The 20812-nt window shown below is 35.6% G+C and overlaps 1 protein-coding gene across 1 annotated transcript in view; it reads right to left on the bottom strand.

Moving 5' to 3' along the window:
* Positions 1-1105: 1105 nt before the first annotated feature.
* Positions 1106-20812, bottom strand: part of RabX4 (RAS oncogene family member RabX4) — a 96365-nt gene continuing 76658 nt past the window's right edge. Inside the window, exons 3-6 of the mRNA XM_067098386.1 lie at positions 10376-10514; positions 9591-9683; positions 8577-8690; positions 1106-3101 (exon numbers count right to left, since the gene is read on the bottom strand). Coding sequence (XP_066954487.1) covers positions 3000-3101; positions 8577-8690; positions 9591-9683; positions 10376-10514 — 448 coding nt within the window. The 3' untranslated portion in view covers positions 1106-2999. The remainder of the gene's footprint in view (positions 3102-8576; positions 8691-9590; positions 9684-10375; positions 10515-20812) is intronic.

The raw sequence follows: 20812 nt of genomic DNA, 5'->3' as shown, positions 1-20812 counted from the left end.
ATGTATGTTCAGCGAGTGTTTGCATTTTCTTTATTTCTCAGTTCATAGGCCTATGGGTTGGACAACTATGTACCATTATGTAGCCCAGGCCCGCAGAAACTAGGAAAAAGGCTTCAGACCTGCCTTTTTAAAGGATGGAGGGACATAGGTCTAGGAAAACAAAAACAGGAACAAATTCCAAAGCCTGGCCTTAGAGGAAATGAAATTCGTCGAAATAGAGTAGAAAAAAAAAAAAAAACATGTCAACTGTGAATGAAAAGAGCCGGTCGTCTTTCCAAAATTGCGCCATTAAGGCTAAAATCAATCTAATTATTATAGGAATTTCGTCCGAAGGGCTGAATATTCAATATTTACGCAGCAAACTGTACTTAGCGGTGAATGTCGAATATCGTGTAAGGTGGAACAGCCTCCCTTTCGAGGTAAATAATAGATGTTTATTATACTAAATCCTTGGTCACTGGGACTTAATAATCCACACATCATCACATGAAATATTATTGCAATGTAATCCAGAAATTAATACAAAATAGTTTACCTGCTAGAATTATCGAAACTTTTCATTCAGTGCTTTTACTTTTCACTCAAACCTTATTTATCGCGTGGATGACCATAGGCGTTGCAACGTCAGTGATTATTTTTAAATCAATCAACTGACATTGATCAATCACGCAATAATGTCACATTCCGGCACGATATTTTTTCCCAAAATTGTAGATGAAACGGAAGGCGAAAGACACGGCATATGTGAGTTGACTTCTTACGTCCGGCAGAAGTCTTCTGACCTACAACTTCATTCAAAAAAAGTTTCGAGTGGATAAAATCACAAGAGTTTCCATTCATAAAAGACCTCAGATGTGTTACTTATGCACATGCGCAAAAATATGCACGCACACCTGTTTCTGTCGGCGAAATATTGGCAAGTGTAAGTATTCCTATGGTGTGTGTACGCACAAAAAGTAGTACTGTACTTATGTATGAATTTTTGCTCACACACACACACATACACACACACACACACACACACACACATATATATATATATATATATATATATATATATATATATATATATATATATATATATATATATATATAAATTACGGACACTGTAATAACGCTCCTGTGTAAACTGTACATATGCGGTCACCTATGTGCATAACAATAGACATCCATACGTACATGCACGAGCGCGCGCGCGAGCGCGCACACACACTATGAATTCAAAAGTATACGTGTACGACTGTATAATTATTTATATAAGTATACGCAGGCGTCCGAAAAAGGAGGAAAAAAGCAATATCTTGGAAATAATCTAAAGAGATAAACGGCGTGTATCTTATTTGTCTGTTTTCCTGTACCTGTATTTGATGAACCGCCTGTATTTACCTGCAGTTTCCTCTGTATTGTCGTTCCTTAAAACTGTGTGTGACTCCTTCCTCTTGGCTGTTTCTACTGGTGTAACTGTAACTCCCTTCCCGACCGCATTCCCAAAAATGACCATGGGTGACCCTTCTGCCCTGTTCAAGAACTGTCCTCCCAGTTAAAAAAAAAAAAAAAAAAAAAGGACCGATGTCAGACTGTTGATGCGATGCATTACGAGTCCTTTCCTGACTTCAGAAGAATATTTCAAACGTTTCAAATATTCTAAAAACATCAGTGTATCGCCAGAGCTCTGAGATGATGGCCTATGTTGTCATTTTGAAAGTACTGGTTTTGACACAACCTGTTGTGAAAGAGGCTGTCGCTTGGCTTTTTTCCGGATGCCTGAGAAGTTGGGAGATGGTCTGTCTGTCGGAGCCTATTTGCAACTACGTAATAATCGGAAACTCATGAACTCTACGTGAAAATATGCTGTCAAAATATGCTGTTGGACCATTCTGAAGCAAGCCTGGGTGTTGTCTTCTGTATGGCTATTTTCAAGTAAATGAATTACTGCTGATTAAACACTCTTAACTAATCCGATGCCTTAAGCTAGAACTGTTCGATTAGCTGTTTCCTAATGCCCATAAATCAGCAAAATTGGATTAAAACTTAAAAGGCTTAATGGTTCCTTCAGTGTAAAAAATGAAAAAAGCTTGTCTGAATCAAACCTGAATAACATTTTACACGTAAAGAAACTCTCAAATCCAACCAAGTCTCAGTATAAACAAAGTATAATTGCCTTTATGAACAGACAGATGAATTTCGTTATCGCCCGGTAAGTTACTCAAAAGAAACAAAGCATCTAAATCACTGATTTTTTCAGTGCATACTTTCAGATCAAATTTCTGTTTTTATAGTGTTAGTTTAATTAATTTAAGGTAACCAGCAACAATGTAAGAAAGTGTCCAATTTTGGTCCATTTGCCGACATAGAACTATGACAAAGGCTTACCCTAATACGTCACGATGCTTTGCAAAAATACTATTACAAAATATGTGGTGATGATCATTTGAGTTTTCATCTGAGTGACATACGCAAGAAATAGGATTTTTGTTCCAAGAAACATAAAATTACGGAGCTTTTGGCAATTACTGGTTTCATTTATGCCAAATTTTAGAGCTGTAGCGAACTGAACTGTCAGAGTTCACTCGCAAAATCAACGAAAAGGAAGATAAGCAGATCACAACATGACTTTGATCTTACACATTACAATCCCTATATTATTTGGTCGAAGCTTGATCAGAGGCTAACGAGTATATAAACGATGAGTCAGCAGGTCACGTGATCGGTAATGTTGGTGGTCCAGTTCAACTGACTTCTCTCCCCGCCCCCTTTCCCCTCCCCAAAAATCCTAATACCCTTCCTTGTCCTAGAAAACAAACTCTCAAGGAATCCGTCACATGTGAGATCCTACTGGCCACCATCCTTCCTGGGTCAGCAAAGGTCAACCACTGCGAAAATCCGGTTCACACTCGTTTCTCTTTCTTTCGGTCTCTTTCACGCTCGCTTTCTCTCTTTCTTTCTCTCTCTCTCTCTCTCTCTCTCTCTGTCTAAAAGGTCACACACAGCGGTTGACCTCAACAGGACGACGCGCAAGCTGACGTGGCGGCGTCGTCTTTCTGGTCAGCGGCCAAGTTGACGCCCTCATTCTGTCGCTCTCGCTCTTCGAAGAGGCTCGCCTGCGGAAAAAAGGCAGGTTATAGAGATTTGAGGCTTGGAAAAATCTCAAGCAAAATGCATTCATTAAATGAATAAACGTAGTAAGTAAACATAAGCATACCAGAGTAATCGAGCATAAGCATACTTTTGAAGTAACTGAATTTAATCACAAATATAAAAGTAACTGAATGTAAACACTCTTATAAAAGCAACTGAATGTAAACACATTCATAAAAGTAACTAAATGTAAACACATATAAAAGTAACTGAATGTAAACACTCTTATAAAAGTAACAATGTAAACATACTTATAACAGTAACTGAGTGTAAAACACTTATAAAAGTAATAATGTAAACACACTTATAAAAGTAACTGGATGTAAACACACTTATAAAAGTAACTGAATGTAAACACACTTAATAAAAGTAACTGAATGTCAACACACTTATAAAAGTAACGGAATGTAAACACTCTCATAAATGCAACCGAAGGTAAACGCACTTATAAAAGTAACTGAATGGAAACTTATAAAAGTAACTGGACATAAACACACTTAAAATTAACTGGAAATAAGCACATTAAACCGTGCCCTTCGTTACATCTACAATAAAGTTGGAAGGAGGTAATGTTTTCTCCCGCGTTACCATGTGCCCACGTAGTAAAGTAGAACAATATCCCGCGAACGGATGAACTGATTTTTATGAAACTTTGTGAAACCATTTTTAGGGTGAAACTAACAAACTCCTCCTCACAGCCCCGTTCAGACAATTTAGGTATTGGAGGATGATTCATCGACATGGAAACATCTCACCCTTTATCAAGTTACTTGGTGGGGGTATACAATTTCACTGAAAACACTTTTTTAAATTATTCTGTTTAATATATACTTCATACTTTACAAATTACTTAATAGTTTAAATGAAAATAGAATGTTTATCACTACTTTAATTGATTCCCACTAATACTTTAATAATAATAATAATAATAATAATAATAATAATAATAATAATAATAATAATAATAATAATAATAGGTAGCACATAATAAGAGGTAGCACCAACGATATCTCCAGCAATAATGATAACAAATAGCAGAAGCAAATAATATTATCTTGTCGCGCAGGTTACAGAGAAGTCATTTTACAAGCACTACAAACGTCGTGTTTATTAAGCATTACTGAACGTACTAATCCTTAAAGCCATCATTATTTGTAATCATAACACATGATATGAACACAAATCCAACCTTTTGTATTTAAGAAAACCATAAGGAACATAAATACATATGGTGATGAATTCAAAAATTGTCTTCAAACCACCCCATCCTTAAGAAGCCATTTTCAAGGACAGAGAGAGAGAGAGAGAGAGAGAGAGAGAGAGAGAGAGAGAGAGAGAGAGAGAGAATCATATCTTGACCTCAACCAATATAAAGATGGTGATTTTTTGTCCCCACAACAATCCACGTCTCGGTTTCCATAACAAAAATGCTGAATCAGCATTATACCCGAATTCCCAGGTTGACTGACTCGTTAGGCTTTCCAGAGCTGACAAGGATTTCGTTGAAAGCTTTCCTGAGAGCATTTCTCTACTGCAAATTCATTATTATTATTATTAATAAATTATTATTATTAAGGATATATATATATATATATATATATATATATATATATATATATATATATATATACATATATATATATATATATATATATATATAACCCGTATATGGCCTACTTTCTTCCACGATTTTTGTATAAATAAAATTAAAACCAAAATGACACGTATCTCGCAACAATAATGAATAAAGAAAAAATTACTAGTTCATTATCTCGATTCGAATCCATTTCCTAATACATTCATTAGCATTTTGATAACAAAAAAACCGCCTCAAAAATGCAAAAATTCATATTGATGTAAATCCACGCCGGAAAACCTTCCTCTCCTCAAACTTACAGTCTTCCTTAATTCAAGAAGAGTTTCTGTCACTTCCTTTAGGATTAATAATGATCTTTTTCCTTCCCTTTTTTAGGACATCAGGTCTGGTAGTCCACCGGCATCTCAGTATAATTCATCTTATTAATATAAATTATTCACATGAATGAAAAGTGACGAAATTGATATATAATAAAATCTATTTCAGAAACTAAAAATAAATTCATTTTCATTTAAATAAAAACCATTTCACATCTGACTAACCCTTGCCACTCAATTTTTCTCAAAAGCAGGAAGCAAAAAACCATTAAAATATACTTCAAAATGAAAAGCAGATTAAGAAACACTAAAATAAAAATAAAAGAAACATTTTGGCCTTGAAAACAACGAAATTTAATCAATAAAAACGAGAAACTTAGAAAGACGTAAATTTAAAAAAAAAAAGGACAAGAACAGTAAAATGCGCTTTCCAAAAATATCCCGAGACGAAAAGCACGATTCAAAGTCTTCTGAAAAGCCAAGCGCCGAGACGTTCCAAGAAGCGGAGATAAGAGGTGGCATTCCTCCCCGGCAGAGGCGCTCCCAAGGGGCACGCCTGAGCTCATGCTGCTAAGACGGAGGTAATGGAAGAGGAAACCTAATGTTCTTCTTTGAATTACATGAGATCGTAATAATAAAATGTGTTTATATATATATATATATATATATATATATATATATATATATATATATATATATATATACACACACACACACATGTGTGTGTGTGTGTGTATTCATGTATATGCATACTATATACATATATATGTATATATATACATTCACATACATAGACATATATGCATATACATGAATACACACACATACACACGCACACACGCGTGTATATATATGTATATATATATATATATATATATATATATATATATATATATATATATATATATATATATATATATATATATAGAGAGAGAGAGAGAGAGAGAGAGAGAGAGAGAGAGAGAGAGAGAGAGAGAGAGAGAGAGAGAAAGCAAGGTTCTATCTCTCAGAAACTTGCAACAATCCTCAGGAATCTGTTGCGAACAGCAGCGGAACACAATGAGACCTGAAAAGCTCTTTACTGAACTGACTGATTATAGAATTTAGGTCAAAGGCCAAGCACTGGGACCTAAGAGGTCATTCAGAGCTGAAACGGAAATTGACGGTAAAAGGTTTGAAAAGTGTAACAGGAGGACAACCTCGCAATTGCACTATGAATCAATTATTAGGAGAGGGTGGAAAGTAAAATGAAAGGAAGAGAATATGAAAGGAGGTACAGTAAAAGTAACGAAAGAGGTTGCAGCTAGGGGCCGAAGGCACGCTGCAAAGAACCTTAAGCAGTGCCTACAGTGCACCGCATGAGGTGCACTGACGTTAATAAAAGTATTTCTTTAAGGTTCAGACTCACTCTTTTCGTCAAGTTTAATTTTTTTTCAGCAGTTGTCCAAGGCCATAGCAACCAAGTGTCCCTATATAGCCCAGGCCTGACAAGAAGTTAAAAAAGAGAAAGGCTTAACTTCCAGGGATGCCTCTCGATTATGTGAAAAATCCTTTTTTTTTATTTAGAACGACACTTCTGAGGGAGACAGTCAACTATCAATGAAACAATAATAAATGCTAAATGAATTAAAAAAAACTAGGATAAATAAATGTGTTGAATTAATGCCAAGTTCGAAAGAAAATGACGATGCCATTAAAAACTATTAAAAAATGGAATGCAACCACTTCAGTGAGGTCTGTTAACTTTATGGACGTAAGACTATCAGAGATGGAAACAGATGCATAAACCACCCTCAAGCAATGTTGATGGTTAAACTCTAAGGGAATATAATGCCACGTTTAAGTACAAATGCAATGAGTACGCCAATTCCAAAACTCACTGATTTATTAATCGGTTTACTTTGGCCTGTTGTTACAATAATAGATGTATTACAGTCAATTCACAGTTTAAGCCCTGGCAGTCTTTCATTCATAGAAATCAATGACCCAATCTTTAGGTTACGAGAAATGCAGGAAAGTTACAATCTCTCTTGGTTATAAGTGGGTCGACTCACTACAATTCTACTCCTGTATAAAGCAATGGCAAGTGATTATACTGTAGTCTCAGAGATTTAAAACCGTCCTTAGAATCTTTGTCTAAATCAGAAAGAAATTATAATGATCCGAAAGGTTTGGAATTAACTTTCGTACAACTTCCTGTATGGGTTCCTCACCAAATTTCTTTGAGTTCTTTAAGTGCCCAAATACTCGTTGAACCGTGAGTAATTTGACCCGTCTCTCATTAAGCTAAAACTGATAGCTAAAATGGTCATATGTGGAGAACAGTTCAGTATGAAATTGCTATAGTTTTAAAGAAATACTTGGAACTAATACACTTTCAATAAAATTAGTCAGTAGCAAAACAAGGGGATTTGAGCCTGTGATGTGTTTTATATTTTCAAAAATGAAATTTCATATTCATTAAAAGAAATTCCCTTTTGGAAATTCATCAAGGTTGAAAATTAAACGGTACTTAGATTGTTCAAGTATGAAAATTTCAAATAAAAAACTTCCTTTTACGAATACAAAAAATTGAAACTTGAATTTTAGATAAATGGCTCTTAACTGGTCTGATAATAATTATAAATAGTTATCACGACAAAAATAAATTGTCTCCAAACCACTATAATTTTTTTTATTAAATAACGATTGTAGTATTAAATCATTCCCTCAAGAATGAAACTTCAAATAAAAAGCAACCTCCTTTTAAGAGTTTACAGAAAAGTTGAAATATGAAATTTAAATAAGTGACTGCTCATTGGCCTCATAATTATAAATGATTAAAATAAAAATACCGTGCTTATTAACCTTGACACAATAGGGAGTGAGTGGCGGGGGGAGGGGAGCCTCTTATGGATTGAAGATTATCAGAACTTTGGATGAAATTTACAAATTTTACAAAAGTCCAATGGAAGCTCTTTGACGTCACGGCATTTATTTGACGTAATATAACTTCTGGAAGCCTTTGTCTCCGGGAGACCAAGTTACAATCTCTTTATGAAGAGACTTGGAAGATCCCGGAGAGATAGAAGATAAAGAGGGAATTATCTCTGGTTTAAAGAAGAGAGATCTCGAGTCTTTGGCCAGGGGATAAGTTTCAAGATGAAAAAGAAACTAAAAGGGAGGATAAAGGTAACACAGGCTTGAAGACTGGCTCTCGGCTTTAAACTCTCTCTCTCTCTCTCTCTCTCTCTCTCTCTCTCTCTCTCTCTCTCTCTCTCTTTTTCATACAGTCATCTACATGTATGTCTGTGTGTTAACTTCTCTCTCTCTCTTCACTTTTGCATACAGTCATCTACAACTTCTTGTATGTCCCATTCATGTGTGTGTGTTTCTAAATCTCTCTCTCTCTCTCTCTCTCTCTCTCTCTCTCTCTCTCTACCCACAAAGTAGTGCATGCATGCATGCAGCAAGAGACGAAATTAACGCAAACCCCAGACACGGAGACTTTTGTTTTGGCATCAACAAAGGTCTTAGGACATTACCCTTCTCTGCCTCAGGTCCCTGATGAGCCTTGCGAGGGTAAGGAAGGTCTCCTGGACGCTGACGTTCCCCCGACAGGAGACCTCGTAGAAGGGCATGTCGAAGCTGTCCGCGAGCTGCAACGGAAGGTTGTTGTGGTTAGGATTGGCGTGTAGTTAATTAGAAAAAAAAAGCGCGTATGCACAAGCACGAACACACGCAGATATTTCCGTCTATCTATCTATCTACTGTATGTATGTATGTATGTAACATGTATATATATATATATATGTATGTATGTATGTATATATATATATATATATATAGAGTATATATATAATATATATATATATATATACTCTTTAATGAAACAATATATGTGTGTGTTACACACACACATATATGTATATACACACATGATGCTCACATCGCTCATTTGCTAGTTCCCCATATCCGTACCATACCCATACCCATCTCTGTACCATACCCATATCCGTTCCATACCCGTACCCATGTCTGTAACATACTCATACAGGTACCATATCCATACCATCATACCTGTACCATACCCATACCGCTACCCACACCCATACTCGTATCTGTACCATACCCATATCCATACCCATGCCACAGCCACACAGACTCACACACAGACACACAGAAATGCAGCCAAGGAAATTAATATAATATATATATATGTATAAATATATATTTATTTATCTATATGTATATATAGTGTGTTAACCTTCCGGTACTCAGTCTATCTATCTATCTCTACCTACCAAACCTTTATACATAAAACTTATCTCTACCATTATATGTAACCCTTCAACATTCTCTATAGAAACCATGCTACGAACACAAAGGAAACTACAGTGACGCCACAGTCTCGCGTCAGAATGAAAAGAAAACCCTTTTATCCAGGCCTTACAAAGAATTCCCATTAAATATATTGTCCTTGGAGTTCTCAGGAGGAAAAAAACGCGTTAATTTTAATGAGAAAAAGATATAAAATTTTTTTTTTTTTTTTTACTGACCTTCTGACCTCTCTCCTTGTCGACCGCCCTTTGCTGTGCTGTGACCTCACATTTGTTCCCCGCTAGGACCTTGACCACTTCCGGTGAGGCATTCTGCGGGAGAAGTAAATAAATAAATATAAATAAATTAATAATTCTGAATTCTGAGTTACTGAATGGCATTATGGGACAGTGAATAGTAAGTGAATAATGTTTGCAGTAAACGGTTATTATAAAACAATAAATAGATGATTGCAAGGAAATAAATATAGCAAAAATTAATTCATTGACAATAACAATGAACAAATATCACATTATGAGAAGATGTAAGTCATATTAGACAAGAAATGTTCAATAAATATGATGAAAACAGATATGTGAATAATCAATAAAATAATGATAATAAAAACACTTGGAGAGAAAGAAGGTGAAAAATAATTAAGTATATAATTATGTATCAATACGGTTTTAAAAAAAATTAAGTCATTTTTATCTTTGAGAGGAAATAGAATTTTATAAGACTAGTGTAATATTCTTAAACGTAATTATTAAAGAGGTAATTAGGGAAAATATCACATAAAAAAATAAGTAGTTTCTACTGTTTTAAAAGGAGAAAGAATTTGCTAAGACTGACGTTGTATCTTAATCATAATTATAAAAAATAACTAGGGAAAATATCACGCAAGACTTCTGTATTGAGTAGCAGCAGAAAATATTATAGTAGCAGTGGAATAATAAAGTAGTAAAGTAATAGTATTAGTAGTAGTAATATTAGTAGTATTAGCAGTAGTAGTGGTAATCCGTACCTCTTCGATATTTCTTAGCCAGTACGAAAGGTGGTTGAAGGAGTCAAGGTTCGTGACGTCATAGACCAAGACGATGCCCTGGGCACCTCTGTAATAAGCTGTGGTTAGGGTACGAAATCTCTCCTCGCCCGCTGTGTCCTTCTAATCAGAAAAAGAAACTATGTAATAAATTTATATAAATAATATATATATATATATATATATATATATATATATATATATATATATATATATATATATATATATATATATATATATATATATATATATATAAGTAATCAACCCACAATTGCGTGCGGAACAGAAATAAATTTCTGACTCACATCAGACGTGTACTCCAGGTCTTTCACCTGAAGGCAGGGTCTACCAACTGACCCACACAAATATAAAAGAAGTTGGAACCTAAGTAAGCACCACTGTACCTAAGGCTTTTACCTAAGCAGGCTTAAAACACACACACATATATATACTGTATATACATATTATATATATGTGTATACACACTCACACACACACACACACACACACATATATATATATATATATATTATATGCGTAAATTCTGACTCACACTAGGTAGAACCCAAGTCTTTCAACTGAAAGGCAAGGGCGCTACCAACTGAACCAACCCGGTCATAAAAGAAGTTGGAACCTAAGTACCGCTGTAGCTAAGGCTTTTACCTGGGCAGACTTACTGCCTAGCATACAAACGAGATTTACCAAACTCCCCGACCTAGCAGTGATCCATTTGATAGCGTTTCATTCGAGTTATCACTTCTGGGTGAATATGAGAGACGAAATCAATACAATAACGCGTGGAACAGAAATAAATTTCTGACTCACATCAGGAAGGATCTGGGTTCGATCCCAATGTAAGTCAGAAATTTATTTCTGTTCCGCATGTTATTGTGTGTTGATTACTTCTATCATATATATGTATATGTGTATACACACACACACACACACACACACACACACACACACACACACACACACATATATATATATATACATATACATATATATATATAATTAAAGATTAATATAAAGACATTTCTGTGTACTTCATTAGATAAAAAAAACTACTGTTTTTATTCTTCTTGAAAAGCTCCTTTGCATTCTGTCCTTTGTTTCTCCCAAATCCGATGGCCCTGAAAGACATCCTTGAAAAATGATAGCTAGCAAATTGGCCCTGGAAAGCAGACAGTAAGACAAGAGAAATGTTATGTCACTGCAAGTGAATTGGGGATCTTGGGAAACTCAAAAGCAGAAAAAAATTTGGTACTCAAAATGCAAAATATAACAGTGATGAATAAATGTAGTTACCAAGTCCTTGAAGTGGATATCGTCTCTTCATTCTCGAGAATAGTGTTAAAATTGTGTGTGTGTGTGTGTGTTTTGTATTTACAGGTAGAATCTACAGGTAAAATCTCTTGTGTGTGTGCGTACGTGCGTGTGTATGTGTTTGTATTTACAGGTAGAATCTACAGGTAAAATCTCTTGTGTGTGTGCGTTTTGTATTTGCAGGTAGAATCCACAGGCAAAATCTCTTGTGTGCGCGCGTTTGTTTGTATTTACAGATTCTACAGGTAAAATCTCTCTCCTTCTGAAAACCAAAAGCTTAAGGATTGTATATCTTACCTAAGATTCTTAATACCGAGGATGATTAAAAAAAAACTTTGTTTTTTTATTTTTTTCCCTCTGACGGGAGACATCAACGACATTTGTAGGTTGAAAATTAGATATACTGCAGAGTGATGAACATGTTAAAATCTAATTATTCATCAGTTCATGTGTTGTTCCTATGTTTTTTAATATTTTATAAATGCAATATCATTCAGTTTGTCCCTGATATACATAACCCTTTTCTGCTTTTGTAATTTCTGAATAACTTTGACATATCAATGGTTAATTATAATTATAATCATAGTTTCAAGATTTCTACTACTGCAGCTGTAGAGTCTATTTTGATTAATTACTGTTTCGTTACGTTAATTTTATCTAGATAGTTTTACGAGTGTTTATTACATTTAATTTACGAGTGTTCCAATGTCATGTTGGTTAATTTCATTGTCCTTCGTAATGAAGTAATTGCCTGAACTTAAAGTAATTACTTATTTGTAATCTGAATACTTTCGCGATTCAGTTATTCTTTTCAATTTATTTTTTGGTTTGCTGTTGTTTTAAAATCACTGCTTTCACAGGCATTTTATTGCTGAATTGAACTAATTATTTGTATTGTTATATTAACCTTCTTATTTCATACCAGTCTGTTCCATTATTATTTCGCGTGTAGTAAATCAGTGAGTATTGAAGAAAGTAATTATATCAAAGTTGATTACTGAAAGTATACAAGCCTTCACGGAGAATATCTCAAGGTGTAAATTTCTAAAAAGTTTGTTTCTTAATTCACAGGTTTTTACTGATATTTTAAGAAGGTGATTTTGTCTATAGTTGGTGAAAGATGACCGGGAAAGGTGAATGAGATAAACAAGAAGGAAAGAGATTCCCAAATTAAAGGATATAAAAAAATCAAAACTCATAAGACGTGTATAAGAACAGTAGGTCTGGCATTACACAGACTATATCCGGTTGATTCATCTACACTGTTTCGTCATGTTTAGTACTAGCCCCTCGGGGATGAGAGATGTTTTGCCGATTTTAGTACTAGCCCCTCGGGGATCAGAGGTGTTTCACGTGTTTAGTGTTCGGGGGATCAGAGGTGTTTCGCCGTATTTAGCCAGCCCTCGGGGATCGAGGTGTTTCACGTATTTAGTACTAGCCCCGGGAATCAGATTTAGTACTAACCCTCGGGGATCAGAGGTGTTTCGCCATATTTAGTACTAGCCCTCGGGGATCAGAGGTGTTTCTGTATTTAGTTTCGGGGATAAGAGGTGTTTGTCTTGTTTAGTACTAGCCCCTCGGGATCAGAGGTGTTTCGCCGTGTTTAGTAGCCCCTCGGGGATCAGAGGTGTTTTGTGTTTAGTACTAGCCCCTCAGGGTCAGAGGTGTTTCGTCGTGTTTAGTACTAACCCCTCGGGGATCAGAGGTGTTTCGCCGTGTTTAGTACTAGCCCCTCGGGGATCAGAGGTGTTTTGCCGTGTTTAGTACTAGCCCCTCGGGGATCAGAGGTGTTTCGCCGTGTTTAGAACTAGCCCCTCGGGGATCAGAGGTGTTTCGCCGTGTTTAGTACTAAGCCCTCGGGGATCAGAGGTGTTTCGCCGTGTTTAGTACGAGCCCCTTGGGGATGAGAGGTGTTTTGCCGTGTTTAGTACTAGCCCCTCAGGGGTCAGAGGTGTTTCGTCGTGTTTAGTACTAGCCCCTCGGGGATCAGAGGTGTTTCGTCGTGTTTAGTACTAGCCCCTCGGGGATCAGAGGTGTTTCGCCATGTTTAGTACTAGCCCCTCGGGGACTGAGGTGGATCAGAGGTGTTTCGCCGTGTTTAGTACTAGTCCTTTGGGGATCAAATGCACTTAGGGACATTTGATCCCCGAGGGGCTAGCACTAAACACGACGAAACAGTGTAAGTGTAGATGAACCCACTGTTTCTCTGTGTTTAGTACCAGCCCCTCGGGGATCAAATGTTTCTAAGTGACTTGGTGATTTCACGAATTCCCTGAAAATTTCAGGGATTTCGTGAAATCCCTGGTTTCAAATCTTACTGTAACATACATACAATATATATATATATATATATATATATATATATATATATATATATATATATATATAATATATATATTTTTTTTTTTTTTTTTTTTTTTCTTTTAACGTGCTTTCTTTTATTCCTATTTTTGTATGGGGTTAACGATGCCTTCTTTTGAAGGACTTTTTGATTTGCTTTGGTAGACCTTGTGGTCCGAAATGCCCTGCCTGACATCGCTTAGACCCCGGTACGTATGTTTCATGTATCATACCAGACCCAACGCCCTTTCTTCCCAGCAGCGAGAACAATCTTCAGTAAATCCTTTAAAAATGAGCCTATGCTATTACACCAACGGGATTTAAAATAGTACTAGAAGCTATTGAATAATTATGCTTTTACTTTTTTTTAAACAATCATTAATTAGTTTCAATACAACAAATGAGAGATATGTAGAAAATAATAAGAATATAAAAAGGAGTAGAACAGCAGCATTGCCGGATTGGGGCTTCAGCAGTGAAAATTCTCCCCTCGATTCTCCACTCCGTTCCCCTTACGTACGAAGAACCATTAACCCATTGAAATTTGACGGATTAGGTCGACCTCAAGGACTCTGAAGGACCCATTCAATGGAGGGTTTTTTTCGGGGGGAGGGAACTATTATCCTGCTAGGACTCCTACTCCTTGCCTCACGCGTTCGAAAGTGGTAGGACTCTTAATTGGACAGAGCTAGGGTTCAATATGACCTAGGTTCAAGTTAGGTCAGGCTAGGTAGTTTTAAGTTACCCGCTTTTTCTTTCGTGTGAAAATTGGTTCTGAAATTTTACATTCTTTGTGTAGGGAAATGGCTACGGTTACAAAATCGCGCTCTGATTAAATATCATTTCATGCCCCAATATTGATTGTACCTTGGATTCGGTGAAATGATGTTTTATGTCCTAGATATATCTATTGATCTGTAAATTACAATCTTTGGTTCTACAGAATTAAGTTTTATATCCTGGATATATCTACTGATCTGTAAATTACAGTGTCTGGTTCTATAGAATTAGGCTTTATATCCTGGGTATATCTATTGGTCTGTAAATATAGCCTTTGGTTCTATAAATTCATTTATATACCATGGACGTTTCCCTGCAATCATCTTATGCTGAGTTCTATAAATTGAAGTTTTACATCCTGAAAGTGTTTCTCAACCTACTTTTATATTGTGGCGGCTTCTGTAAAGCGAATTTTGATTTTTTAGACGTTCCTTCATCCTGCATTTGCCTTAAGTGTTCCCTATGGTGGAGGGTGTTCTGTCCTGAGAAATTTTTCAAAGTTCACTTTTCTTCTTTGGGGATTTGTAAAGTGAAGTTTTATATCCTGGAACTTTTCCTAAATTTGTTTCCCTTAAGTTGGGTCCAATAGTATTGCACAGTAGTTTGCAAGCAGTTGCCATAAATGTTATTAGACAGCCCCATTGCTGTTTGGTTTCACTAAACATGACATTGAGAATTTACAGAATTTATTATTCTAGGTGACTTCAGTGCCCATAATCCTCTATGGGTGGTAATGGAATGGAATGGAATATAGAATTTAGGCCAAAGGCCAACCGCTGGGACCTAAGAGGTCATTCAGCGTTGAAAGGGAAATTGAGAATAAAAATGTCTGAAGGGTGCAACTGGAGCAAAATCTCGCAATTGCACTATGAAACAATTGTTAGGAGAGGGTGGAAAGTACGAGGGAAGAAAGACAAGATGAACGGAGGTACAGTAAAAGGAACGAAAGGGGTTGCAGCATGGAGCCGAAGGGACGCTGCAAAGACCTTAAGTAAAGCCTACAGTGCACTGCTTGAGGTTATGGAGTGGCAATGTATTGGATAAAGAAGGAATCAAAATCGATGAAATAATCACCGCCCAAAAAGTCTCTTTTTTAATGATTGATCAATGACTTTTCACTATATATATATATATATATATATATATATATATATATATATATATATATTATATATATATATATATATATATATATATATATATATATATATATATATATATATATATATATATATATATATATATATATATATAGCTCAACATCAACCATTGACCTCATTATGTAATGATCTCATTTTGTCAATTATACGGTCAGTGGATGAATTTAAATGGAAGTGACCATTATCTTATTCACCTAAAATTTGCAAGAATCCTTCAGCTGAATCACTTCCAGGTAACTCCTATATCTATGTTCATATCCATCCATCTATCAATCTATCTATATATACACACATATGTAAATAGATAGAAAGATAGATAAGATGATAGGGGTCACGATATTTTCAGAATCCGTAAGATGCAACGTCTTTTTTTCTGTCTCATTAATCCGTAATTCCGGACTGACCCTTTATCCTTATTCCGTCAAACTAGGGAATTCTCTCCCAGCTTCCGCTTTCCTTTGGTCTTTTCTTTTGTTTATTTAAGACTGGGTTAGCTGAAGACATTGGGTTGCTGCCCCATCTATGTTTTGAAAATAAAATCCATCTAGATAAACAATAAAGTATTTTTATTAGAAGACTAGGTTATTAATCTTCAGCAAGTGGAAATCAGGGACGAAGAGTATTCCAGTCCCAGTCCCAGTCCCAGTCCCACAACGTCTTTTTCTGTCTATCAAATGACAACAGTATTAATCCTAACCAAGTGGAAATCATTCTGACATTAAGACTATTCTCTCTCTCTCCCTTTATTAGAAGACAACAGTATTAATCCTAATCTGGGTTGGGAAATCATTCTGACATTGGGTTCTCCTCTCCACCTCTGTTTGAAAATCTCTCCGTTCTATTAAAAGACAACAGTATTAATCCTATTCAAGACTGGAAATCTTCATCTTGACATTAGGGAGGAGTATCCCCTCTCTCTCTCTCTCTCTCTCTCTCTCTCTCTCTCTCTCTCTATCAAATGAGACAACAGTATTAATCCTAACCAAGTGGAAATCATTCTGAAATTAAGGATATTCCTTCTCTCTCTCTCTCTCTCTCTCTCCCTATTAGAAGATTAAATAGTATTAATCCTAATCAAGTGGAAATCATTCTGACATTATGATATCCCTCTCTCTCTCTCTCCCTATTCTCAGTATTAATTCAAGTGGAAATCATTCTCCTGACAACAGTATTAACTTAATCAAGTGGAAATCATTCTGACATTAAGGATATCCCTCTCTCTCTCTCTCTCTCTCTCTCTCTCTCTCTATCAAATGACAACAGTATTAATCCTAACCAAGGGAAATCATTCTCATTCTCTCTCTCCTCTCTCTCTCTCTCTCTCTCCCTATTAAAGACAACAGTATTAATCCTAACCATGGAAATCATTCTGACATTACGGATATCTCTTCTTCTCTTCTCTCTCTCCTCTCTCTCTCTCCCCCCTATTAAAAGACAACAGTATTAATCCTATTCAAGGGAAATCATTCTGACATTAAGGATATCCTCTCTCTCTCTCTCTAAAAGACAACTCTAATCAAGTGGAAATCATCTGACATTAAGGATATCCTCTCTCTCTCTCTCCTCTCTTAAAAGACAACAGTATTAATCCTAATCAAGTGGAAATCATTCTGACATTAAGGATATCCTCTCTCTCTCTCTCTCTCTCTCTCTCTCTAAAAGACAACAGTATTAATCCTAATCAAGTGGAAATCATTCTGACTATCCTCTCTCTCTCTCTCTCTCTCTCTCTCTCTCTCTCTCTATCAAATGACAACAGTATTAATCCTAACCAAGTGGAAATCATTCTGACATTAAGGATATCTCTCTCTCTCTCTCTCTCCCTATTAGAAGACAACAGTATTAATCCTAATCAAGTGGAAATCATTCTGACATTAAGGATATCCTCTCTCTCTCTCTCCCTATTCACTATATTAATCTATTCAAGTGGAAATCTCTGACTAAGGATATCTCTAAAAGACTCAGTCTAACCCTAATCAAGTGGAAATCATTCTGACTCTCTATCCTCTCTCTCTCTCTCTCCTATTAAAAGACAACAGTATTAATCCTATTCAAGTGGAAATCATTCTGACATTAGGATATCCTCTCTCTCTCTCCTCTCTCTCTCTCTATTAAAAGACAACTCTATTCTCATTCTCATTCTCTCTCTCTCTCTCTCTATTCCTACTAAATGGAAACATTCTGCTATGGATAATTAAATGACAACAGTATCAATCCTAATCAAGTGGAAATCATTCTGACACTAATGATATTCTCTCTCTCTCTCTTTATTATAAGACAACAGTATTAATCCTAATCAAGTGGAAATCATTCTGACACTAAGGATATTCTCTCTCTCTCTCTATTAAATAATTAAATAATGACAACAATATTAATCTTAACGAAGTGGAAATCTTTCAGAAGCTAAGGATACTTCCCCAGCCCCCACCCTCTCTCTCTCTCTCTTCTCTCTCTCTCTCTCTCTCTCTCTCTCTCTCATTGCAGTAATTTTTCGGCCACGGGATGTCAATAATAATTTTTTTTCTGAATTCTTATTTCAGAAACTAAGGATACTCTCTCTCAGCCCCCACCTCTCTCTCTCTCTCTCTCTCTCTCTCATTGCAGTAATTTTTCGGCCACGGGATGTCAATAATAATTTTTTTTCTGAATTCTTATTTCTGAAGGATTTATACGAAATCAAGACTAGCACTCTCTTCATTAGCCGCTAGACAAGCAAACAAGAATATTCTTCTGCATTTCCATCCTCAGGCTCCCACGTCTCAATGTGCCCCATTGCCACTACGTCACCGCTGGGAATGCAGCTGTCGTCAATCTGGCGACAGTCTGGTGCTCAGAATTCAGATGCTTTTTATTGATTCGCTTCAAACTTTCGACTTTGGGGTGGTCGAGCGAGCGAGCAAGGCGTCTCTCTTTCTCCTCTCGACGTCGATAGACTGGAGACAAGTTTTGCTCTCGTTGTCATAACTTCATTCACCTGCAGTGGTTTTTTTTTTTATCTTTCGATATTGCATCAGTACGTTTTTTCTGGTTTTCTTTTATTACATTCTTCAGCCAATTATATTTTTATTTTTAGGCGGGTTTTGTACAGTGCTTCTGATTTTTTTTTTGTTTATACATTGCTGCTACTGCCTATGTAATTTCTTTATTGAACATATTGATAACTGATTGTTTGTTTTCTTTTATTAAGGTCTAAAACCCTTCCTCCATACTTATACGAAATCCCTTAACCAACTAAAAAGATGCAAAGGCGCCTTTTTGAGAATAGGTATGAATTAGGAGAACATTTTTTTTTATAGAAAACTCTACCATTAACTGCCGGATAAAAAGGGGTCCCATGACGTGGACCAGACGAAGAACAATAGCGGGCCTTAGTAAACACTCAAACACGGATGTAGAGTGCAAATACATTTGAGATTCAGCCACGACGATTTTGTGAATTTTCGAAAGACGCGTTTTGTAAGGATATTCGAAGCTCAGTTGTGAAAGGCACGAAAGAGGAGAAATTGATTTTTACATGTGTGACATGTATAGTTTACATACATACATATATATACATATATGTATATATATATATATATATATATATATATATATATATATATATATATATATATATATATATATATATGAGAGTTATTTTGTAATTTCTCTGCTGTTCTGTTTGCTTTCGACTAGTTTTACCTTTTCTGTTTAGTCCACTTTTTTAGCCATGTAGCCTACTGGGTAGGTTTGTTTAAGATATCTTAAGAAATGTATATTTTTTTTATTTTTATCTTTATAATCTTATGTAGTGACGTCTCTTTTTTATTAAACAAAACTGTGTCATTGCAGCCTTGAAAATGCGATGGATTATTGGTGAAACGCCGTCGGTACAATAAAAGCTAAGTTGATTGTCCGTGTGCCTCCATCTGCCCTTGGTCTCCGTATATTAGGCTTCTGCTTCATCATCGTCATTACACATATATGTATGTAATATATATATATATATATATATATATATATATATATATATATGTATATATATATTATATAAATATAAGCGTATATATACAAAGAATATATATATATATATATATATATATATTTGTATGATATTCGTGTATATATTTGAAATACAAAGAAGAGAAAGTGATTTGTGTGTATGTATATATATATATATATATATATATATATATATATATATATATATATATATATATATATATATATATATATATATTATAACTGATATACCATGAGCATGGCGGGTTTTACGGGAACGCCAGAAAAGAGAAGACACTTTCTTTGGCACAGTAGCCAAAATAATACCTATAGAAAATGGCAAGGGAGGAAAAATGTGTAACAAAAAAAAAAAAATCCATGCCTTTCCAGTTTCCTCTCCGTCCATTCTAAGTACCTGTAGATGTCGTTCAATCAAGTTTTTGGACGTCACTGGGCCAAACTTTGCTGCATGTAGCCAAAATTGGCGTCACAATCTAAGCCGTGTATGCTCGTGCTGGCATAGCGAATTTAGTTTTACACCAATTTGGACCGAAAACCGCACCAAGATGCCAAAAGTTATCAGAAAACGTTTCTCTGCTGGTATATACCTATATTCTAGCGTGTGCACCAGATTAAAGTCTTAGTTTTTATGAAACCTATGACATCAATATGACCTTCGGTCATTCGGTTCTTAAGACAGCGGAAAGAGGGAGCTGGAGTGGTTTGACAGAAAGACAAAGGGGGCCAGAAAATAAAGGAGATGAAGTTCATGGGTCTAGAGGTGGAACTGAGAGAAAATCGCACAGTTGGACTGAGAAGTAATTGTTAGAGT

The sequence above is a fragment of the Macrobrachium rosenbergii genome, chromosome 55 (assembly GCF_040412425.1).
Source record: "Macrobrachium rosenbergii isolate ZJJX-2024 chromosome 55, ASM4041242v1, whole genome shotgun sequence".
NCBI classification, from domain to species: Eukaryota; Metazoa; Arthropoda; class Malacostraca; order Decapoda; family Palaemonidae; genus Macrobrachium; species Macrobrachium rosenbergii.
Note: the sequence above shows the minus strand (reverse complement) of the source record. Positions and strands in the feature narration are given on the sequence as shown.